Source organism: Hyla sarda, chromosome 12 (assembly GCF_029499605.1).
Source record: "Hyla sarda isolate aHylSar1 chromosome 12, aHylSar1.hap1, whole genome shotgun sequence".
In the NCBI taxonomy this organism is placed as follows: domain Eukaryota; kingdom Metazoa; phylum Chordata; class Amphibia; order Anura; family Hylidae; genus Hyla; species Hyla sarda.
The window spans coordinates 10,148,014-10,172,861 of NC_079200.1; the positions used below are offsets into that span (position 1 = coordinate 10,148,014).

At 47.4% G+C, this 24,848-nt stretch overlaps 1 protein-coding gene across 3 annotated transcripts in view; it reads left to right on the top strand.

Moving 5' to 3' along the window:
• TRMT1L (tRNA methyltransferase 1 like) overlaps positions 1-24,848 on the top strand; it is a 54,105-nt gene that overhangs the window by 10,800 nt on the left and 18,457 nt on the right. For all 3 annotated transcript variants that reach the window (XM_056547862.1, XM_056547863.1, XM_056547861.1), the window contains exons 3-11: positions 3,361-3,423; positions 6,625-6,711; positions 7,896-7,958; positions 8,366-8,479; positions 9,846-9,907; positions 11,482-11,614; positions 15,712-15,823; positions 17,682-17,761; positions 19,324-19,570. In XM_056547862.1, coding sequence (XP_056403837.1) covers positions 3,361-3,423; positions 6,625-6,711; positions 7,896-7,958; positions 8,366-8,479; positions 9,846-9,907; positions 11,482-11,614; positions 15,712-15,823; positions 17,682-17,761; positions 19,324-19,570 — 961 coding nt within the window. The remainder of the gene's footprint in view (positions 1-3,360; positions 3,424-6,624; positions 6,712-7,895; positions 7,959-8,365; positions 8,480-9,845; positions 9,908-11,481; positions 11,615-15,711; positions 15,824-17,681; positions 17,762-19,323; positions 19,571-24,848) is intronic.

A 24,848-nucleotide genomic window follows, 5' to 3' on the forward strand; every position in this document is an offset into this window, starting at 1 on the left:
AATAAAAATAAAATTTCACTAAAATGTGTGTTTCCCCCCAAATTTCACATTTTTGCAAGGGTTAATAGCAGAAAATACCCCCCAAACATTGTAACCCCATCTCTTCTGAGTATGAGGGTACCCCATAAGTTGACCTGAGGTGTACTACGGGTGAACTACAATGCTCAGAAGAGAAGGAGTCATATTTGGCTTTTTGAGAGCAAATTTTGCTCGGGGGGCATGTCGCATTTAGGAAGCCCATATGGTGCCAGGACAGCAAAATAACCCCCACATGGCATACCATTTTGGAAACTAGACCCCTTGAGGAACGTAAGAAGGCGTAAAGTGAGCATTTACCCCCCACTGGTGTCTGTCATATCTTTGGAACAGTGGGCTGTACAACATTTTTAATTTGCACAGCCCACTCTTCCAAAGATCTGTCAGACACCTGTGGGGTGTAAATTCTCACTGCACCCCTCATTACATTCCGTGAGGGGTGTAGTTTCCGAAATGGGGTCACATGTGGGGTTTTGTTTTTTTTGCGTTTGTCAAAACCGCTGTAACAATCAGCCACCCCTGTGCAAATCACCTCAAATGTACATGGCGCACTCTCCCTTCTGGGCCTTGTTGTGCGCCCCCAGAACACTTTACGCCTACATATGGGGTATCTCCGTAGTCGGGAGAAATTGCATTACAAATTTTGGGGGGCTTTTTTCCCCTTTACCTCTTGTCAAAATGAAAAGTATAGGGCAACACCAGCATGTTAGTGTAAAAAGTTTATTTTTTTACACTAACATGCTGGTGTAGACCCCAACTTCACCTTTTCATAAGGGGTGAAAGGAGAAAAAGACCCCCAAGATTTGTTAGTCAATTTCTCCCGAGTACGGCGATACCCCATATGTGACCCTAAACTGTTGCCTTGAAATACGACAGGGCTCCAAAGTGAGAGAGCGCCATGCGCATTTGAGGCCTGAATTAGGGATTTGCATAGGGGTGGACATAGGGGTATTCTACGCCAGTGATTCCCAAACAGGGTGCCTCCAGCTGTTGCAAAACTCCCAGCATGCCTAGACAGTCAACGGCTGTCTGGCAATACTGGGAGTTATTGTTTTGCAACAGCTGGAGGCTCCATTTTGGAAACCGTGGCGCACCAGGCGTTTTTCATTTTTATTGGGGAGGGGAGGGGGGCTGTGTAGGGGTATGTGTATATGTAGTGTTTTTTACATTTTATTTTATTTTGTGGTAGTGTAGTGTAGTGTTTTTAGGGTACAGTCACATGGGCGGGGGGTTACAGCGAGTTTGAGCTGCCGCGCAAAATTTGCTGCATCGCAAACTTGCAGCCCGATACTCACTGTAAGCCCCCTGCCCATGTGAATGTACCCTGTACATTCACAGGGGGGGGACCTCCAGCTGTTGCAAAACTACTACTCCCAGCATGCCTGAGAATGTTTGGGAGTTGTGGTTTTGCAACAGCTGGAGGCACACGGGTTGGGAAACACTGAGTTAGGAAACAATGTTTCCCAACCAGTGTGCCTCCAGCTGTTGCAAAACCACAACTCCCAAACATTCTCAGGCATGCTGGGAGTAGTAGTTCGGCAACATCTTTAGAGCCAGATGTTGCCGAACTACAACTTCCAGCATGCTGGGAGTTGTAATTTTGTAACATCTGGAGGACTACAGTTTGCAGACCACTAATACAGTGGTTCCCAATCTGTGCCCTTCCAGATGTTGCAAAACTACAACTCCCAGTATGCCAAAACTGTCCAGGCATGCTGGGAGCTGTAGTTCTGCAACATCTGAAGGGCCAGATGTTACAGAACTACAACTCCCAGCATGCCTGGACAGTAAGGGCATGCTGAGAATGTGTAGTTTTGCAACATCTGGAAGGGCACAGTGGTCTCCAAACTGTGGACCTCCAGATGTTGCAAAACTGCAACTCCCAGCATGCCCAGACGCCAAGGGCTGTCTGGGCATGCTGGGAGTTGTAGTTTACAGGGTCCTATTACAGCAATGCATGTCGCTTTACGGCGACGTGCATTGCTATAAAGGGCCCGACCGCGGCTGAAGATCTACTCACCTGTCGCCGCCGCCATCTTCCTCGCCGGGATCCGGATCTTCAGGGACGAGGTAAGTACCGGGGCCGGTCCCCAGCACTTCCCCGTCCCCCGCCGCGTCCTCCGGTCTTCCTCCCGTCCTCTCCGGACTTTCAGGGGCCGGGCGGAAGTAACCGCCCCCCCTCCTGCGATTGGTCGGTTAACTAACCGACAGATCGCAGGGTATAGGAGGAGGTGGCAGACGTGCCACCTCGCTCCTATACGTTAGCATGGTCCTGGCTGTCTGTGACAGCCGGGATCATGCGAAATTACCGGGTGGTCGGGTCCCAGAGACCCGATCAGCCCGGTATCGCCGCAGATCGCAAGGGCGATTTCCTTGCGATTTGCGGCGATCGCCGACATGGGGGGCCTACATGGCCCCCCTCGGCGTTTGCCCTGGATGCCTGCTGAAGGATTTCAGCAGGCATCCGGTTCCGATCTCTGCCCGGCGAGCGGCAGAGACCGGAAAACGCCATGACGTATGCATACGTCATGGGTCCTTAAGACCCAGGGTGTGATGACGTATGCATACGTCATGGGTCCTGAAGAGGTTAAATAATTTTTGTTGGACAACCCCTTTAAGGCTGGGTTCACACCATGTTTTTGCATTACAGTTCCCGTATCAGGTTTTTGATGGAAAAACGGATTCCTCTAAACCTGACTAAACTGCATCAAAATGTGTACAGATTTTAACCTGTATACGGTTTGAAAAATGATGTCCAGTTGCATCCGTTTTTTAAGAAAAAAAAAAACGTATACATGTTTAACTTTTCATTTCATTATGAATAAAGTTTCACTTGTTTGATTGAAATTCCAAGAAAAAACTTATGGTGAAAACCGGATGGAACCATACACACATAAGGCTCTGTACGGTTCCCATCGACTCCCATGTTTAAAAAAAAAAAAAAATTATACGGTTCCCATCGACTCCCATGTTTTATAAAAAACATATACGGTTTCCATACGGTTTTTCACCCAGACCAAAAAGCGTGGTAGGCTGTGGTTTTAGGTACAGGAAGAAAACGGACAAAACCGTACAAGATGCAAAACGGACACAACCGGATGCATCGTTTGGCGTACGGTTTTCAATGGAGAGTCAATGCATATGGTTTTCAATACGGTTCCGTACGGTTTACACATTGAAAACATATACGGGAACTGTATTGCAAAAATGTGGTGTGAATGCAGCCTAATACTAAATGAAATGCGCCAGACCTTAAAGTAAGGGGAGTTCCTATTGCCTCAAGTCGGTCAGTTTTATTTAATTAAATTTTTATTTTTATTTAAGGTGATCCATCAAACGGAGCAGAGTTACCAGCTGCCGAGACCTCGTGTGAGGACGATGTAAGAGGTAAGAATTACAAGTTAGCGAATCTAGAGTAGGATTGGCCAAATCCAATAAAGCGGACGTCAATTGTTTAGGCTTTAACCAAAAAAAATAAAAAAAAAGTGCTACGATTCCTTCTAAAAGCCAGAACAACTTTTTCAAGTCTAAACAAACTGATGCCCGCTTCGCTAGATTTGGCAAAACTGTATGTTCACTTACTCCAATGCAGGAGAAGAATGGCACAGTGCAGAGACTCCTAGTCTGGGGGATGCTCAGCCCCCAAGAAGCCTAAAGGGGCACTCCGCTGCTCAGCGTTGGGAACGGATGCTGGAGCTGGCGTCAGGAGCTTGTGACACCATAGCCACGCCCACTAATGATGTCACGTCCCACCCCCTCAATGCAAGTCTATGGGAGGGGGCGTGACAGCCGTCACGCCCCCTCCCATAGACTTGCATTGAGGGGGCGGGGCGTGATGTATGAGGGGCGGGGCTATGACACTCACAATCTCCCCGCTCCAGCGTTCGGAACAGTTTGTTCAGAGTTATGCCTTCTTTATCTTCAGCTGCATTGTACAATGGAGGCATAGAGCCAGCTCATCCAACTCCCCTGCCTCCTCCATATTCTCCGTCCATGCCAGAAAGCAATCACCCCCAGCATTTCTGAGCATATCAATGTAGGGGGCAGGACGGACCGAGAATATGGAGGAGGCAGGAGAGCTGGGTGAGCAGGCTTCCCGCATCCATTGCTCAGAGCTGTGCAATGCAGCTGAAGATTAAAGGTGTACTCCTGACAGCTGTCACGCCCCCTCCCATAGGCTTGCATTGAGGGGGCGGAGCGTGACGGCACACGGGGGCGGAGCCGTGACATCACTATGCTCCATCCTCGTGATCGCCAGAAATCAGACCCGGAGCGAGCACGCTTCGGGGGCTGATTCTAACGGGGTGCTGCGTGGAAGATCACGGAGGTCCCCAACGGCGGGACCCCCGCGATCAGGCATATTCCTTTGGACATAAGATGACTTGGAGCCGGAGTACCCCTTTAAGAAGCCATAACTATGCAACTACTCACGTGATTCATGTAAGTGACCCCTCCATTTAAAGCTGTTCGCCCGCACTATAACCCAATATATGGCATTTAGTGAAGGCAGAAAGCTGCATGGATGAATAAACACAATTTTCACTGGTTTTCTGTAGTGCCACTTCCCCTCTATAGGCAAAATGTTTTTTGTTTTTTTTTCTCATACATTTTTCACATTCAGCCTAACAGACTAGAGATATTGTTTGTATTGTAAATCCTTTATGCACACAAGTCATTTTAATCTCATGTGACATCGGTGCACGGAGCTGTACAGGATATTGAAGATGGGGAGCATACGGCTTATCTAAGTTGCTCATAGAAACACAGTTCCATCGCTAGTTAACATGCACAACGATTGGATAAAAAGTGGGAATTTCAACGGATAGGAAGACAAATTGGGTGGCCGGCGTATCCTCAGGCCATCAGTATCAGATAGTAGGGGGTGTCTACACCCGACTCCACACTGAGCAGCTGTTTGCTAGAGGCGATGCGCCCACATACACTGCGATGTCGGGAGCAGACAGCGCCATATATTATGTAGTGGCCATGCTGGGTTACTGCAGCTCAGTAGCTCCCACCATCTTTTTTTTTTTTTTTTCTGTCCCTACCTATTGCTCATCTATCCCTAACTCCCTCCCTGCCTTCTAAAATGACATATTGCCATCTCTAAAGCAGCTCACTAAGGCCGAGCAGTAAGCCGACTTCCCCAGCAGGCCCATGTCACTGATGCCTGCTGGGCGCCGACTTCCACCCTTACCTTATCTATGCTGCGCTCCCGTCGGAGCAGTGCAATTATGTATTTAATTTTTTTATTTTTTTAAATATATTTCTATTAAATATTTTCAAACAAAATCTAGCATCATAAACAATAAGAGTCAAGGGTAAGGTAAGGGAATATACCAGTGGTGTACAATACATTCATTCTATCGAACATGAAGGTTCCTGAGCTGTCCATACAAAAAAGACAACAAAAGGAAGCATACCCTCCCCCAGCGACATACTAAACTGTGTTCCCACCCCCACACAAGTGAACGGAGCACACCCCTCGAAACGAGGGCCATGCACCGCACCATATCCCCTCCTCCTACTCTCAGGGGATTCTCTATAGTGAGTTAATATAAGGGCGAGATTGATGAATCAGTTTAATTATCAGGTAAGCAAAGCGCTACGAGAGAACCTCGAAAAGCCTCTGTACTATACCACATGGTCAACCGAATACCACCTCCAATTTCTGCAATCCCCCAAGAGTCGAAGTGAGTCACAATGAAGGATTTCCACTTCTGAAAAAAACGTTTAGTGCCAGAGTCACGGTGACGTTCTGCATCCAACCTGTCCACCCCTAAAAAGATCTTAAGTTGAGAGACCAACATCGGTAGATCTGTCACAACCATTCGGCAAAAAGGCAGCACAGTGCCACTAATAGAACAACAGGAATAGAGCTGAGGGTTGTCTGGGCATGCTGGGAGTTATGGTTTTGCAACAGCAGGAGGCACCCTGGCTGGTAAACACTACTCTAGGCTGACAGATCCTAATGCCTAAAAGAAAAAATATGGCAGAGCTCCTCATAGGACAATAATGTCTGAAACAAGATTGGAAACTTGCAAAGGCTGTAGGTCCCCGGAAGGGTTCCCACAGTGTGCTCACCTGGGTCAGTTGTGTTATAGACACAACTGCAATGTAGGCAATAAAGATGGTGGTGCAACTTTTGGAACAACCTGCCGAGCAGAGACTGTAGAAATCAAAGAGTGCAGAAAAATCTGGGTTCATAGCGCAATCCACCAGTCGGAGGCAAGAAGTATGGGATTCAAAACTTTAATTTGCCAATCATAGCGTGTTTCGAGGTGTCCAAGCCTCTTCATCAGATGTGCAGGCATCTTGCCTGCACATCTGATGAAGAGGCTTGGACGCCTCGAAACACGTTATAATTGGCAAATAAAAGTTTTGCATCTTGCCTGCATATCTGATGAAGAGGCTTGGATGCCTCGAAATGCGTTATGATTGGCAAATTGAAGTTTTGACTCCCATACTTCTTGCCTCAGATTGGTGGATTGTGCTGTGAACCCGGCTTTTTCTGCGCTCTTTGGTTTCTACAGATCCTAATGCCAGCTCTTTTACTGGATCTCATGGTGTCTTTCTTTTGGATTTTAGAAGAACCTTTGCAAATTGAAGAACCATGCAGCAAAGAACGTAATGCAGAGGATGGTGGGAAAGTTTCCCTGGATCTAGAGAGCACAGGTTTGTCAAATGTGATTGTGACCCTCGCATTCGCTCTAGAAGGTGCAGGGTAAATACAGATACATAGATGCACTCTTATTGTAAGACTGAGTTCACACTGGTCTAATACAGATGTATGTGGACATTCGTATTTCAGGCCCATTTTCTGGCCTGATGCCCCAACCTTAAAATTGTTAAGGTGAGGCGGGGACTTGCGGCTCTTATATGGACGTGAAATTATAATTTAAAAAAGTAAAAATAAGTATATATATATATATATATATATATATATATATAAATAATCTAAGGGGGAACTCCAAGGAAACAAAAGAGCCCCTGCAAATTCCTGTCAGGGGCCACCTACTCACCAGTTTCAGTGATGGCTGCTTGGAAAATCATCGGCTGAGCAGGGACCCGTATAGGGGATCCAGCGATCGGACCCTTCCACGATCAGAAACGTATCCCCTTTTCTGTGGATAGGGGATATGTTTTATTTCACTGGCGTACCCCTTGTCCAGGAATCGAAAACCAGAGGTATTTTTTCCCCAAACCAGCGCCACTCCTGTCCTCAGGTTGTCTGTGGTATTGCAGCTCAGTTCCATTAAAGGAAATATGTAGCCATAACAACTTATCCCCTATCCACAGGGTAGGGGATAAGTGTTTGATCGCGGGGGGTCCGAATGCTTGGACCATGCCCCCCCCCCCCACCCGCGTTATCCTGCACCGGGCCGCAGCTCTCCCGTGCAGGAAGCGTGTCGGCCGCAGCATGACGCCGCGGCCAACACGCCTCCTCCATGTAGTTCTATGGGAGAGGCGGGGAGGCAGTGTTCGTGCATCCCCGCCTATCCCATAGAGCTGTATGGGGAGTGGGCGTACCGTCAACCTCAGTAAGGTCAATGCTACGTGCATTAGCCGCTCACACAGAGCGGCAATGCCGGGCCCGTTTGGGAGATCGCGGGGGGGGGGTCCCAGCACTCGGACCCCCCGCGATCAAACATTTATCCCCTATCCTGTGGATAGGGCATAAGTTGTTATGGCTGCAGTTGTCCTTTAAGTAAATAAGTAAATAAATTTGTAATACCGCACACAACCTGGTGACAAAGATGGCACTATATTTGGAAAAAAATTGGCTCTGGTTTTCTTTTTTCCTGGTCAACCCCTTTAAAAGATCCCTTACATTTGACTGCACTTGTGTTCCATTTCAGGAAAGCATATATCTATCCAGAAAGAACTTTCTCACCTAGAAGCTTTAGCTGAACAAAGTGATGGTAAGTTTATGTATATTTTTTTTAGAATCTTGCCGTTGTCATGAAGGTCAGGTGATTACTGTAAGTTCCGGCTCCTAGAACCCGATCACCTGGTTGTTTACCCTGCGGAAACGGCTGCTGGGTAAAATGTATGGTTCCCAATGGAACAACCAAAAGGGGCTAATCCAGGATTAGAAAAACATGACTGCTTTCTTCTAAAAACAGCGCCACACCTGTCCTCCAGGTTGTGTGTGGTATTACAACTCTGCTCCATTCACTGCTATGTTACTGAGCTGCCATACGACACACAAAGTAGTGGCGCTATGTTATTTCTAATCCTGGATAACCCCTTCAATTGTATATCCAATGTAAAAAAATTCACCAGATGTTTTATTGTTTATTTTCTTCTGTGTTCCTCTTTTACGTAGGTCTGAGGAAACCTTGTCCCTTGTGTCCCGAGCACAGGTTTAGGCCATGTCACATAAATAAGCTTCTTAGGCACCTGCAGAACCTTCACTGGAAAGTCTCTGTTGAATTTGAAGGTGTGGATGTTTTTTGTTAGTTTTTTTGTATTTTGCTTCCATTGCAGATCTGTCTGTATTTGTGGTGTGATCCTACATGTTACGGCATTTGTTTTAAAGGGGTACGCGGAGAAGCTGAACTAATACCCTATCACAGTGTTTCCCAACCAGGGTGCCTCCAGCTGTTGCAAAACTACAACTTTCAGCATGCCCGGACAGCCTTTGGCTGTCCGGGTATGCTGAAAGTTGTAGTTTTGCAACAGCTGGAGGCACCATGGTTGGAAAACACTGCCCTATCCACAGGATAGGTGGTAAGTAGAGATGAGCGAACTTACAGTAAATTCGATTCGTCACGAACTTCTCGGCTCGGCAGTTGATGACTTATCCTGCGTAAATTAGTTCAGCCTTCAGGTGCTCCCGTGGGCTGGAAAAGGTGGATACATTCCTAGGGAAGAGTCTCCTAGGACTGTATCCACCTTTTCCAGCTCACTGGAGCACCTGAAAGCTGAACTAATTTATGCAGGAAAAGTCATCAACTGCCGAGCCGAGAAGTTCATGACGAATCGAATTTACTGTAAGTTCGCTCATCTCTAGTGGTAAGTATAAAATCTCTCAGGGTCTGACCCCCTGGAACCACCCTGCAATCTCACATACTGGGCCTGGCTACTTACCTGTCCCCACCACACTCGCCACAGCCCCCTGTGATTGGCTGAGTGGGCCTTCACTTGGGCTTGTCTTCAAGGGTGAGGGCCAAAGCATTCCAAGGATGGGTTAGTAGCAGTGCCCCGTATAGGAGATCGCGGGGGTCCCAGTTGTCAGATGTAATCAGACACTTATCCCCCATCCTGTGGATAAGGGATCAGTTAAACTTTAACATTAAAGGGTACCTTTCATCAAAAAAACTTTTGATATATTCTAGATTAATATATGCTGAATAACTTTCCAATTGCATGTTATTCAAAAATAATTATCTCTATTTAATTTGACCACTAGAGGTCTCCCTACCAGTTCTGGCTGCAAGCCTTTTTTATTTTATTTTTTAAAGATTTCAGACTTATGCTGGCGTCCTAAATCTCAGACTGCAGCCAGGACACAGACAAGCTGAGCTGGCAGCTCTCAATCTTCTCTCTGTTTACAACTGCATGCGCAGAGAGAAGAAAGATCAGAGCTCAGATAGTAAAATGAATGAGGGCATGCAGTAAGGCAGAGTCAGGAGTATGCCCTGCTGTGCTATGAGCACAGTGCTGGCTCCTGTCTGATTGACAGGCAGGGAGCAGTGCTGACCTTGTCTGTGTCCCTTTAATAATAATAATAATAATAATAATAATAATAATAATAATTAAAAAAAAAAAGACAAAAAAACTACTGCTTTTTATTTTCTCTTCAGGCTACCGAATGTGCATCTGTTGTTTACCCTGCGTACAAAATACGGCGCAAAATGAAAATGAGGTAAATCATGTGAGGTTAAAAGGCTTTATTTTGTAGTTTGCAAAACCGGAAGTAAGGTCCATAGTACGGGCAGTTTTGGATGTTTGTGCTCTAACCACATAGGAGCCTTGATGCTCATATTCTATCCAACATTGATCATTTTATGATTATATTTTATTATCTGGCCAGTTTCTGTATGGACTGGTAGTGCACGTCCTCAGATGCCACTCCATACTCCTTATTGCAGACATGCTGGTCGGTAGAGGGGGCTTGGTACTTCATTGAAGTGTGTGGATCCTCAGAAGAGACTGACATTGCAGTCTTAGCGGACCCTGGGCCACGGACACTCGGGTGCGCTGTAAAATGAAAACAATATTTTTTTTTTCTTGTTTGTGTCATTGGGGGTATATTCTGCTGCCACTAAGAGGCGACACTAAGCACAGGCTATATATACCTCTACTACAGACACTGATCTTGTTGCGGCCCAGAGATTGCGGTGGTCCCAGCGACCAGACCCCCCACGATCAGACATCTTATGCCCTATCTTTTAAATAGGGGATAAGATGTCATGGGGCAGGGTACCCCTTAAAGGGATACTCCGCTGCTCAGCGTTTAGAACAAACTGTTCCAAACACTGGAGCCCGGAGATCGTGACGTCATCGCCCCGCCCCCTTGTGACGTCACACCCCGCCCCCTCAATGCAAGTCCATGGGAAGGGGCGTGACGGCCGTCACGCCCCCTCCTATAGACTTGCATTGAGGGGGCGGGGCATGTCATGAGGGGGCGGGGCTATGACATCACAAGCTACCGCCTCCAGCGTTCGGAACAGTTTTTTACAAACGCTGAGCAGTGGAGTACCCCTTTAAAGCAGATTTACTAACCTTGTCTAATTTTTAGATAGTGTAAACTTGGACCAGATTTATCACAGTGGCTCAGGCTATTTGAAATAAATTTGGCGCATCTCTAGGCTGTCTAGTCTTAAAGGGGTACTCCGGTGGAAAACTTTTTTAATTAATTAATTAATTTATTTATTTTAAATTAACTGGTGCCAGAAAGTTAAATAGATTAGTAAATTACTTCTATTAAAAAATCTTAATCCTTCCAGTACTTATTAGCTGCTGAATACTACATAGGAAATTATTTTCTTTTTGGAACACAGAGCTCTCTGCTGACATCACGAGTACAGTGCTCTCTGCTGACATCTCTGTCTATTGTAGGAACTGTCCAGAGCAGCATATGTTTGCTATGGGGATTTTCTCCTACTCTGGACAGTTCTTAAAATGGACAGAGATGTCAGCAGAGAGCACTGTGCTCCTGATGTCAGCAGAGAGCACTGTGTTTTAAAAAGAAAATAATTTCCTCTGTAGTATTCAGCAGCTGATAAGTACTGGAAGAATTAAGATTTTTTAATAGAAGTAATTTACAAATCTGTTTAACTTTCTGGCACCAGTTGATTAAAAATAAATAAATAAATACATTTTAAAAAGTATTCTACCGGAGTACCCCTTTACGTTTAGTCCATTTAATAGTAGGCTTACTTTATGCCAATATTGCGTGCCATGATTTGACATTTTAGGTTCCTGATGTTCTTTCAGATGCCGGGTAAGATGAGCGCTCATTACCATTGTATTATCTGCTCTGAAGCAGTGGCCCGAAGAAGAACAGAAATGATAAGACACATAAAGAGACATGTCGAGAAAGGGGAAACCAAAGCAACCTCATCGTATGGTAGGTAACTCTGACCGCGGATCTATACCGTCAATAACACGATGAGGTGATCAATTTATAACCTTATTAGGAAATATTGCAGTTCCTATTCTCACCACTAGGGCCTAAAACTAAGGTTAGACTTCTTGTTGTGTCTGTGAGGATAAGGCGGAGGCTGCTGAAAAGTGATCTGTACAGCATCACTGTGATAGGTGACAGATAGAGAAGACAACAGGAGCTCAGCCTCCTCCTCCCTGAAGATAGAGAAGACAACAGGAGCTCAGCCTCCTCCTCCCTGAAGATAGACAAGACAGTAGAAGCATCTTTAGTATTTGTCAGTATAAAGGGTACAGTTATAGGGAGTGTCCAGGGATCTTCTCCCATCTGTTCTGCCATTGAGTGTAGGAAGCAGCAACTGCACATTGGGTGGTCATATAGCGGCAGCGACCTTCTGACACTTGACGAGTATCATGCATGGTCCTATTCTAATTGACCCGGGCAAGATGCTCTTTGGAAATCGATAATCTCGCTGTTCACTGTGCATTCCTCCAACTGGTCATGTGGAGCAGGAGAGACCCTGTAGTCAGTATTTCCCCTCTAAACAATGGGAATTCATGTATTTAGTCCCACTATACAGAAATATATAGTGGGACTAAATACATTAAATCCCAGTCTTTAGTTAAAGGGGTACTCCGGTGAAAAACGTATATTTTTTTTTTAAATCAACTGGTGCCAGAAAGTTAAACAGATTTGTAAATTGCTTCTATTAAAAAAAATCTTAATCCTTCCTCTACTTATTAGCTGCTGAATACTACAGCGGAAATTCTTTTCTTTTTGAAACACAGAGCTCTCTGCTGACATCATGACCACAGTGCTCTCTGCTGTCATCTCTGTCCATTTTGGGAACTGTCCAGAACAGCATATGTTTGCTATGGGGATTTTTCCTTTTACTTTGGACAGTTCCTAAAATGGACAGAGATTTCAACAGAGAGCACTGTGCTCATGATGTCAGCAGAGAGCTCTGTGTTTCAAGCGGAAAAGAATTTCCACTGAAGTTTCCAGCAGCTAATAAGTACAGGAAGGATTAAGATTTTTTAATAGAAGTAATTTACAAATCTGTTTAACTTTCTGGCACCAGTTGATTTAAAAAAAAAAAAAAAATTTTTTTTCACCGGAGTACCCCTTTAACACCTTAAGGGTTTTTCAGTTTTTGCACTTTCGTTTTTTCCTCCTTACCTTTTAAAAATCATAACCCTTTCAATTTTCCACCTAAAAATCCATATTATGGCTTATTTTTTGTGTCACCAATTCTACTTTGCAGTGGCATTAGTCATTTTACCCAAAAATTCATGGCGAAACGGAAAAAAATATAATTGCGCAACAAAATCGAAGAAAAAACGCCATTTTGTAACTTTTGGGGACTTCCGTTTCTACGCAGTGCATATTTCGGTACAAATTACACCTTATTATTATTCTGTAGGTCCATACGGTTAAAATGATACCCTACTTATATAGGTTTGATTTTGTCGCACTTCTGGAAAAAATCATAACTACATGCAGGAAAATTTATACGTTTAAAAATGTCATCTTCTGACCCCTATAACTTTTTAATTTTTCCATGTACAGGGCGGTATGAGGACTCATTTTTTGCGCCGTGATCTGAAGTGTTTATCGGTATGATTTTTGTTTTGATCACTTTTTATTCATTTTTAATGGTATAAAAAGTGACCAAAAATACGCTTTTTTGGACTTTGGATTTTTTTTGCGCGTACGCCATTGACCGTGCGTTTTAATTAACGATATATTTTTATAGTTTGGACATTTACGCACGCGGCGATACCACATATGTTTATTTTTTTTTTTATTTACACTGTTTTATTTTTTTTATGGGAAAAGGGGGGTGATTCAAACTTTTATTAGGGAAGGGGTTAAATGACCTTTATTAACACTTTTTGTAACTTTTTTTTGCAGTGTTATAGCTCCCATAGGGACCTATAACACTGCACACACTGATCTCTTATACTGATCATTATTATCCCATAGGGACCTATAACACTGCACACACTGATCTCTTATACTGATCATTGTTATCCCATAGGGACCTATAACACTACACACACTGATCTCTTATACTGATCATTATTATCCCATAGGGACCTATAACACTGCACACACTGATCTCTTATACTGATCATTGTTATCCCATTGGGACCTATAACACTGCACACACTGATCTCTTATACTGATCATTGTTATCACATAGGGACCTATAACACTGCACACACTGATCTCTTATACTGATCATTATTATCCCATAGGGACCTATAACACTGCACACACTGATCTCTCATGCTGATCACTGGCGTGTATTAACACACCTGTGATCAGTGTTATCAGTGTTATCGCTTGACTGCTCCTGCCTGGATCTAAGGCACGGAGCAGTCATTTGTCGATCGGACACCGAGGAGGCAGGTAAGGGCCCTCCCGGTGTCCTGTAAGCTGTTCGGGACACCGCGATTTCACCGCGGTGGTCCCGAACAGCCCGACTGACTAGCCGGGATAGTTTCACTTTCACTTTAGAAACAGCGGTCAGCTTAATACCGGTCAGGGTTAATACCGCACATTGCCGCGGTTGGCGAGTCCCGGCCGTTGATGAGCACCGGGACCGATGCGATGTGATGCGGGGTCGCAGCGCGACCCCGCTTCATATCGCGGGAGCCGGCACAGGACGTAAATATAAGTCCTGCGTCGTGTAAGGGGTTAACACCTTCCCTCCTCTGGAAGTATGGGTACGTCCAGTGGGACTTGATCCAGCTCCTTACCTGGCGACCCCTGTCTGGAAAATAGGCTATTAACCCTTTAGCTCCTGCGATCATATTCAATCATGAGACCTAAAACAGGTAAAATTCTGGTGCCGATTGGTTGGGGGGCTAAGTGGGACCACCACAGGGCGATCACGGATTCCTGATCAGCCTGCATGACCGACGGACGGAGGGTTCCTACCTGCCTTTGTGCCAACCTGATGGTGCTTGTTCTGCAGGCTAGGGAAGCAAAGCACTCCCCAGAATTGATTATTTTTGGTCACTTAATATAAGTTCACACCCCCATTTGACGGATTTCCTGAATTCTCAGACAAACTATGAATCCAAATGTCTCGGGACTGGGAGAGTGTATAAAGAAACTGTATAAAGAAGGTGTGTGATCAGGGGGCCCTGAGCTATTAAAAGGGGTGCTCCACCACTAGACAAGTTATCCCCTATCTGCGGACCCCCCACAATCTCCGCCACGGCACCCCAGTCATCGGGTGCACGGAACAAACTCTGCTTCGTGCTGGATGACTGGCGAGCACAGATGCCACGCCCCCTCCATTCATGTCTATGGTAGGAGGCGTGATAGCTGTATACTAGCAGTCACACCCCCTCCCATAGACATGAATAGAGGGGGCGTGGCGTGATGTCAGGATCATGGCTTCCATGAATAGAACTCTGCAGCGCCGGCCCTGAGATCGCGGGGGGTCCCAGCTGACGGACCCCCACGATCAGAAATGTTATCCCTATCCTTTGGATAGGGGGATAACATGTCTAGGGGTGGAGTACCCCTTTAATGATAATGCAATAAAATGTTTTGAGGTTGGCCTCAGGTCTTCTTTAAAGAAAAATGACCAGATCACTAATACAGATAAAGCTTGTCCTTACATATATGTCAGAAATTGTGTTTAGAAGCTATAAATCACTTTATACGTTGAGGACAGGAGCTTCTTTAGGGTCTTGTGCAGTACACAGTGCACCGGAGATACAACATAGAGCCGCCCTCACCTCTTGTCCAAAAGAGCAGCTAGTCCTGGTACAGGTAAAGAGCATCACAGTAATGCACTATATTGTAGGAAGGCGCTAATAGACAGTAAATAAGTGAGCGGTATAGCCGTGGTAAGGATTGGAGAGAGAAAAAATAGACCTCAAAGAGAGTATACAAGTTTACTGTATTAGATCTCACCCCAGGGCTTATTTCACAGCTTACACTGCTTAGTACTGTTCCATATTGTCCATAATGCTGCTGCTTCTGTTCAATAGTGTTTTTCAAAATGTTCTTAAATTTCTGTTATTTTATTATTTCCACAGGTAGACCACAAGAAGTTTTACAAGAGGCCAACACTGAGGTTCAGGTTCTTCCAAACTTTCAGACTCCACAGAAATCTGGTACTTTTTTCAATCCTGTAATGAAAACGAACAGGTGAGAAGATTGTTGAATGACTCGACATTTGTGGGATTCTGGGGATCTCTGCTGTCAAAAGTGAGTTATTGAGTTAGGTTTCCCACTTTGGTATTTGATGGTTTATTTTAAGGATATGCCGTCACTTACTGATCTTTGGGGGTCCAACTGCTGGGACCCCCAATCCTCATAATCAAGGGGCAGGAGCGCTTGTTAAAGGGGTAGTCCAGTGGTGAAAAACTTATCCCCTATCCTAAGGATAGGGGATAAGTTTGAGATCACGGGGGGTCCGACCGCTGGGGCCCCCTGCGATCTCTCTGTACGGGGGCCAGGCTCTCCGGCCAGATAGCGGGTGTCGACCTCCGCACGAAGCGGCGGCCAACACGCCCCCTCAATACATCTCTATGGCAGAGCCAGAGATTGCCGAGGGGGCGTGTCGGCCGCCGCTTCGTGCTGTCGGGGCTCCGTACAGGAGATCGCGGGGGGTCCGACCGCTGGATAGGGGATAAGTTGTTCACCACTGGGTTCACCACTGGACTACTCCTTTAAGCCAGAAACATTGAAGTGCAGAGAATAAACCAGAAGGAACTCTTTTGTTATCGTGAGTGGTCCTAGATGTTGTATCTCCATGTATTATAATGTTCTGGCCTATCTTCCCTTAACATTAGAAGATAGGATTACTCCTTTAAATTACTGAGATATATACAATGTATTTGGAAAGTTTCAAAACCCTTTCACTTTTTCACATTTTGTTATGTTGTGTCCTTGTGATAAAATAAAAATAAAATCAAGTTTTCCCACATCATTTTGCACTTGATTCTCTTGTTTGATGAAACTAAGGTTGAACTTTTTGGCCTCAGTTCTTGGCGTTATCTGTAGGACACCAGGCATTGCTCATCACCTGCCCAATACCATCCCTACAGTGATCATGGTGGGGGCAGCATCATGTCTGGAGGAAACCAGGCACTGCCCATCACCTGCCCAATACCATCCCTACAGTTATAATGGTGGGGGCAGCATCATGTCTGGAGGAAACCAGGCACTGCCCATCACCTGCCCAATACCATCCCTACAGTGATCATGGTGGGGGCAGCATCATGTCTGGAGGAAACCAGGTACTGCCCATCACCTGCCCAATACCATCCCTACAGTGATCATGGTGGGGGCAGCATCATGTCTGGGGGGAAACCAAGCACTGCCCATCACCTGCCCAATACCATCCCTACAGTGATCATGGTGGGGGCAGCATCATGTCTGGAGGAAACCAGGTACTGCCCATCACCTGCCCAATACCATCCCTACAGTGATCATGGTGGGGGCAGCATCATGTCTGGAGGAAACAGGCACTGCCCATCACCTGCCCAATACCATCCCTACAGTGATCATGGTGGGGGCAGAATCATGTCTGGGGGAAACCAGGCACTGCCCATCACCCGCCCAATACCATCCCTACAGTGATCATGGTGGGGGCAGCATCATGTCTGGGGGAAAACAAGGCACTGCCCATCACCTGCCCAATACCATCCCTACAGTGATCATGGTGGGGGCAGAATCATGTCTGGGGGAAACCAGGCACTGCCCATCACCCGCCCAATACCATCCCTACAGTGATCATGGTGGGGGCAGCATCATGCTATAGAGACAAGGGAGGCTGGTCAGGGTTGAGGGAAAGCAGAATGGAGCAAAGTACAGAGAGACCGTGTAAAACATACTTCAGTACACACTTCCACACGTTTTGAAGTCTGAACAACTTCTTCCTCAGTTCAGTGCAAAAAGTGAAAGGGTCTGAAGACTTTCTGAATGCAGTGTATGTCTAGGAAGCAATGTCGGCATGTGTGTTTGTTTTCTGGTATAAGTGAACGTCTGTGCTTTATTCCAGGCAGCTGATATTTTGCGCTCTTGCGGTACTGACCGAAGAGAGGAAACCATTGGAGTGTCTGGATGCTTTTAGTTCCACAGGTATGGAGTGTAAATGTTTAGAAACATCCCTGCATAGAAAATATAATTCAGTGTGGTTGCTTTAAAAATAAAACAAAAACAAAGCATACTCACCTGTCCTGATCTCCCTCAGCTGATGTTCTGATGGCTCCCGATCCTTGTGCTCACTGCTTTCACTAATGAAAATCTCCACCCAGCCAATCACTGGCGGGTCATTGCTGCAGCCAGTGATTGGCTAAGCAGGCATTTCCTGTTGGAACAAAACATTACAGGAAGCGATGAGCGGCCTGGAATACTCCTTTAACCCCTTGATGACCTCTGATATAAAACGGGGCTGTTAAGGGGATATGGAAAGGGTCCGGGACTCTAGCCCTCTCCATACCTGGTCGGCTGTTTTTACCAGATCAGGGCTGCTGCTAATAGCTGGAGCAGAGCAATCTTCACTGCTGGATATTAAAGGGGTACTCCGCTGTTAGACATCTTTTCCCCTATCCAAAGGATAAGATGTCTGATGGAGGGGGGCCTGCCGCTGAGGACCCCGCAATCTCCCCTGCAGCAGCCCGATACCTCAGCAGCCCGGAAGCTAAGTTTTCTTCAAGGCTTATGACGGGTGGTGCCGGGGACGGAGCATTGTGAGGTCACGGCCCCACCCCCTCTTGGCGTCACATCCGCCCCCCTCTATGCAAGCCTATGGAAGACTTGCCATAGACTTGTATTGAGGTGGCAGGCCATGACATCACGATGCTCTGTCCCCTGCACCACCCGTCATCAGCCTTGGAGAAAACTTAGCTTCCAGGCTGCTGAGGAATCGGGCTGCTGCAGGGGGGATCGCGGGGGTCCCCAGCGGCGGGCCCCCCACTATCAGACATCTCACATCCTAACAGCGGAGTATCCCTTTAAGAAGTACTCTATAGGGAAAAAAATGTTTTCAAATCGGCTGGTGGCAGAAAGTAATACAGATTTGTAAATTACTTCTATGTAAAAATCTTAATCCTTCCAGTACTTATCAGCTGCTGTATGCTCCAGAGGAAGTAGTGTTGTTCTTTCCAGTCCGACCACAGTGCTCTCTGCTGCCACCTCTGTCCCTATGGGGATTTGCTCCTGCTCTGGACAGTTCCTGATACGGACAGAGGTGTCAGCAGAGAGCACTGAGGTCAGACTGGAAAGAAGTACACAACTTCCTGTGAGACATACAGTAGCTGATAAGTATTGGAAGGGTTAAGATTTTTTAATAAAAATAATTTACAAATCTGTATAACTTTCTGGAGCCAGTTGATTTAAAAAAAAATGTTTTCCCTCCAGAGTACCCCTTTAACCATTAAGTTGCCTGCTGTGAAAATTGACAGTGGCATCTAAACGGCCTGTAAGTGTGCCCTTAGTGGTGCGGTCACCTACCCCATATTACTCTCTAAGGCAGTACTTCCCAATCAGTGTGCCCTCAGCTGTTGCAAAACTACAACTCCCAACTGGGAGTTGTAGTTTTACAACAGCTGGAGGCATATTGGTTAGAAATCACTGGTCTCAGGTATTAGAATGTCTGATTTATATCTGTACCATCTAAAAGTGCTGTTTTGCGTTTCAAGGCATCATGGGATTGCAGTGGGCAAAGCACCTTAATAATTCGGTAAAAGTCACCATCAATGACATCAGCGAAAGCTCTGTGGCCATGATCCAAGAAAATTGCCGCCTTAACAAGATCAGGGCAGTGATGAAAAACGACGAGGCGCCTGAAGTGACGTCTGAAGTTACAGATGAAGACTATGTGGGCTCCGTAGAAGTCACTCAGATGGACGCCAACATCCTGATGCACACGCGGTCCTACGATTTCATGTAAATGATTCATGTAAATGTGTCTCCTAGATGTTTGTCTATGTGTATGTATATATGTATGTATATTGGGGATCGACCGATTATCGGTACGGCCGATATTATCGGCCGATAATCACGATTTTGGGCATTATCGGTATCGGCAATTATCTTGCCGATAAGCCAATAATGCCCGCCCCCCGCACCGCCCCCACTGCACCGCGACCGCCACCCCCTCGACCCGCCGCACCGCACCTCCGACCCACCGCACCGCGTTGCACCCCCACCGTGATGCTAGGCGGTATACCGGTATGGATTTTTTCCCATACCGCTATACCGGTCGGGCCCCTCCCCCACCCTCCGAGTGAATAGAAAAATTAAACTTACCCGTAATGGGGGTGGTCCAGGCCATCCTTCCTTCATGTAGTGTCCGGGGGCGTTCCGGGTGGAGGGTGGACCGGTCCGGGCTGTCCTTCTTCTCCCACGGTCTTCTTTTCCACTCCAGGCAGGCTCCGGCCTAGTACGCTGCATAGACGCCGTGACGTCAGGTGCGTCGCTGCGCACGGGCGTCACTGCGCAACGACGTCTGCAGCGTACTAGGCCGGAGCCTGCCCAGAGTGGAGAAGATGACCGCCGGAGAAGAAGGACAGCCCGGACCGGACCACCCTCCACCCGGAACGCCCCCGGACACTACAGGAACGATGGATGGATGGCCCGGAGCACCCTGGCAGGTAGGGGAGAGAAGCGGGTGGTGGCGGCGGCGGCCAATGGCCCCGCAAAAGCCACTGCAGATCATTGATTTAAAGCGCCCGCTTTAAATCAATGATCTGCAGCGGTGTCGCAGGGGATAAATAGCCGATAATTTATACCGGAATATCGGTATAAGTCATCGGCTATCGGCCCTAACCTCCACCGATTATCGGTATCGGCCCTAAAAAAACGATATCGGTTGATCCCTAGTGTGTGTATGTATGTATATATATATATATATATATATATACCGTTTGTGTGTATGTGTGTATATGTGTATATATATATATATATATATATATATATATATATATATATATATATATAATATTATACCGTATTTATCGGGGTATACCACGCACCGGCCTTTCACACGCACCCTCATTTTACCAAGGATATTTGGGTAAAAAAATATCCATGGTAAGATGAGGGTGCGTGTGTGCGCGTGTATACCCCGATACACCCCCAGGAAAGGCAGGGGGAGAGAGGCCGTCGCTGCCCGCTTCCCTCCCCCTGCCTTTCCTGGGGTCTAGAGCCCTGCTGCCGGCCCCTCTCTCCCGCTGGCTATCGGCGCCGCTGCCCGTTCTGTCCCCCTGACTATCAGTGCCGGCGCCCCATTGCCGGCGCCGATAGCCAGGGGGAGAGAAGGGGCAGCGGCACCCATTGCCGGCAACGCTGCCCCGTTGCCTCCCCCCATCCCCGGTGGCATAATTACCTGTTGTGGGGGTCGGGTCCGCACTGCTTCAGGCCTCCGGCGTGCGTCCCCTGCGTCGTTGCTATGCACTGCACGGCGCGGCGCAATGACGTCATGCGCCGCGCAGCGCATAGCAACGACGCAGGGGACGCACGCCGGAGGCCTGAAGCAGCGCGGACCCGACCCCGGCAACAGGTAATTATGCCACCGGGGATGGGGGAGGCAATGGGGCAGCGGCGCCGGCAATGGGTGCCGCTGCCCCTTCTCTCCCCCTGGCTGTCGGCGCCGCTTCTCTCCCCCTGGCTATCGGCGCCGGCAATGGGGCGCCGGCACCGATAGTCAGGGGGACAGAACGGGCAGCGGCGCCGATAGCCAGGGGGAGAGAAGGGCCGGCAGCAGGGCTCTAGACCCCAGGAAAGGCAGGGGGAGAGAAGCGGGCAGCGATGGCCTCTCTCCCCCTGCCTTTCCTGGGGGTGTATCGACGTATAACACGCACATAGACTTTAGGCTAAAAAGTGCGTGTTATACGCCGATAAATACGGTATTTAAATTGATATAATATAATTATTTTTTTTTTTTTTTACTGATTAGAGTAGGGTGGAAACTAAGGTTTATTTTCCTAATCAATTATTTGTCAGATTTTTTTTTTATTTAATTGCATAAAAATAAATTGCAGAGTGAACTGTAGTTTTTTTCGGTACTAATTTGGCATAGATCAGACTTTTGGATCGGTTTCTATTTAATTTTTCTGTACATTTTTTTTTATTAATGTACAGGATCAGTAATGTTATATTTTAAGTTATATTTTTTGTTTTATATATATATATATATATATATATATATATATATATATATATATATATATATATATATATATATATATATATATAATATTATAATTTTTTTTTCTCTATCGGCTCCATTGAGGGACACAGACTGTGGGTGTATGCTGCTGTCTCTAGGAGGTGTGACACTATGGTAACAAAAAAAGTCGGCTCCTCCCAGCAGGATATACCCGCCTCCAGGCTCTGAGCTAATCAGTTTAAGCTTAGTGTCTGAAGGAGGTGGACATGGTCTGGATTTCTCCAGACCAGGTCTTATGTTTTATTATTTTCCTAGTTAGGGAATGTGTTAGTTTTTTATTCCTTTTTCTTTCATGTTTTCAGGTGGGGACTCAGGAACTGCGGCTCACTGTTTCCCCATTGCGAGTAAGGGGGCACAGACATTGCGTGCGTATATGCGCTGTTAACCCCCTCTCGCCAACGGTCAGCGCCTGGGTTGTACCTCATGGGTCCGAGTCCCCCTATTCCCTGCTCGCCTCGCTCGCACATGGTAGCTCGGCGTGATGCAGGTAACAAAAAGCTGACTGAAGACTTCACGGAAGACTCCATTAGGTAAGTTCTTCTTACTGAGGTGAGTATATCTTTTCTCCCTTAGGTGCTGACTTTCAACCTCTGGAGATCCTCATTTTTTGGACCACTTTCAGTTAAGGGGCTGGCCTGTGTTGGGGCTCCACCTTTGTTCAAAGCTGGGGCGAGCAAGGGCATTTTGAGCAGGAAGGGGTTACTACACAGGGGACACTATTACGTGTGTGTGTGCTTTTTACTATGCGGCTGTCAGCCGCAGAGCTTACTATACGGCTGACAGCCGCGGTGTTTGTAATGTTCGACTTACTTTCGTTTCCGCAGCAGATAGCTGCCGGCGTGAATCGCCCGCTCACTTCCCCGAGGGCGCAGACGCAACTGACATGTGCGCCTGGGGCAAGGAGCGGGCGCCATTACTGTTCTTCTTCACGGCGGCTGGGGTGCTATAGCTCCGCCCACAGGGTCGCCGGAGCTTACTGGAGGCGCGAACAGCCCTCCAATCAGCGCCGTGTGTGCGATTTTCGGGAGACAGAGGCCAATTAGACAGTGCCTCTGCTCCAGGCATGCCCCTCTATGGTTATTGGCTGGCCTGTTTCTCCCTCTCCTTCTCTCAGAACGGAGTTCTCCTCAAAGCAGCTGCCACAGGGGACACAGACTCGGGTGGGAGAGTTCTTTTTTCATTAAGTCCGTACCCAGAACTGTTCCTCCCTCTAAACAGACAACTGGAGCATTAGTTTCCTATTTTGTCTGTAAGTCCTGTAATTCCAAAATGCCTGGTTTGGCTGAACCCACTTGCTCTGCCTGCTCCTCTGCTGCCCCAGACCCCATGGTACCCACGGATGTTCTTTCAGTTCCGGTGGATTCGGCCGCCCCTCCAGCCTGGGTTTCTTCCCTATCCCAGTATATGGCTGACTTGACTTAAGTCTCCCGTTCGGTGGCTGAGGCCTCCTGTGACGTGGTGTCTGCCTTGAAGAAGTCTGCCCTGTGCCGGCCCTCTAAAGGGACCCGCTCCCCTTCTCCGCATACCTCACGCTCTCACAAGCGTACTAGGGGTGCATCTTCTGACTCTTCCATTGAGTCTTCAGGTAGATGTGGGCGTTCCCCTCGTGGGTCCCGCCCCCCAGTCATCTGGTCACAAAAGTTGCTCCTCCAGAGGACGTTCCCGCAGTTGCCACTCTGCCTCGCCAGATCCGCATACCCATTCAGGGTCACCCCCCTCCAGGGCTGCCTCCACTCGTTCACATTCTCCTGGTGAACTGGCGGATGAGGCTTTTGAATCGGCATCTGAATCAGAAGACCACGCGGATTCAGTTGAAACGGTGAACTCATTGGTTGCAGCCATAAGAGACACCTTTCACTTAGAGGACCCAGAATCTTCGGAAGTGACTCCTGAAGTATCCTTTCATCGTGCTAAACCGGCACCTCAAAGGTTCAGTACTCACGCTGAATTTGACACCCTTCTGGAATCTGCATTGAAACATCCAGACAAGAGGTTCCCGGGAATGAAGACGGTTCAGGTGCGTTACCCATTCGACAAGGACCTTGCCTCTAAGGTGGTTTCTCCTCCCTCGGTGGACCCACCAATTTCCCGTCTCTCTAAGGCTGCCACTGGCAGATGCGGCTGCTTTCAAGGACCCGACGGACAAGAAGGTGGAGTCCTTAGTGAAGTTTGCCTCTGAAGCAGCAGGCTCTTCTCTACTTCCCACCTTCGCCTCTGCTTGGGTGTCCAAAGCCCTATCGTTGTGGTGCTCCCCCAGAGGATCTTTCTGCCTTGGTTCTCCAATGCTCTAAAGCTGGGGAATTTCTGTGCACAGCCTCCATGAAGTCAGCCTGTTGTGCTGCCTTTGCTGTGGGTCACCTGGCGGCTCTCCGCCGTTCCATGTGGCTTAAGGCTTGGGATGCGGATGCAGCTTCTAAAAGGTCTCTCACAGAGCTTCCTTTTACTGGTGTCCGTCTTTTTGGCAAGCACCTTGACGAGATTATTTCTGAGGCGACGGGGGGCAAGAGTTCCTTGTTGCCTCAAAATAAAGCTCGCTCTACTTCTCAGAGGAAGTCCTCTTCCTTTTGGTCCTTTCGGACTTTTGGCACCAATAAGGGGTCGGGGCAGGCACCCTCGCGGGACAAGAAGGCCCCCTCGTTCCGGGTGTGCCCGTCTTGGAAGTCGGACACCAACCGCTCCGGCCGTTTTGCGGCCAAATCGGGCAACCGCAAACCCACTACCGCATGAAGTGATGTCCCCACCCGCAGATTTTTCTCGCAGATTTTTCTCGGGTGGGAGGTCGTCTCTTATTTTTTCGAGAAGTCTGGACCACACACATTCAGGACTCTTGGGTCAGGGATGTGGTGTCCAACGGGTACCGAATCGAATTTGCCTCCCTCCCGAGGGATCTTTTTTTTCGGTCCCGGGCTCCTTCTCTGGCGAAGCAGTTTCAAGAGGCCCTTCGGTCCCTGCTTCTCCAGGGAGTTACTGTCCCCGTTCCTCCAAGGGAAAGTT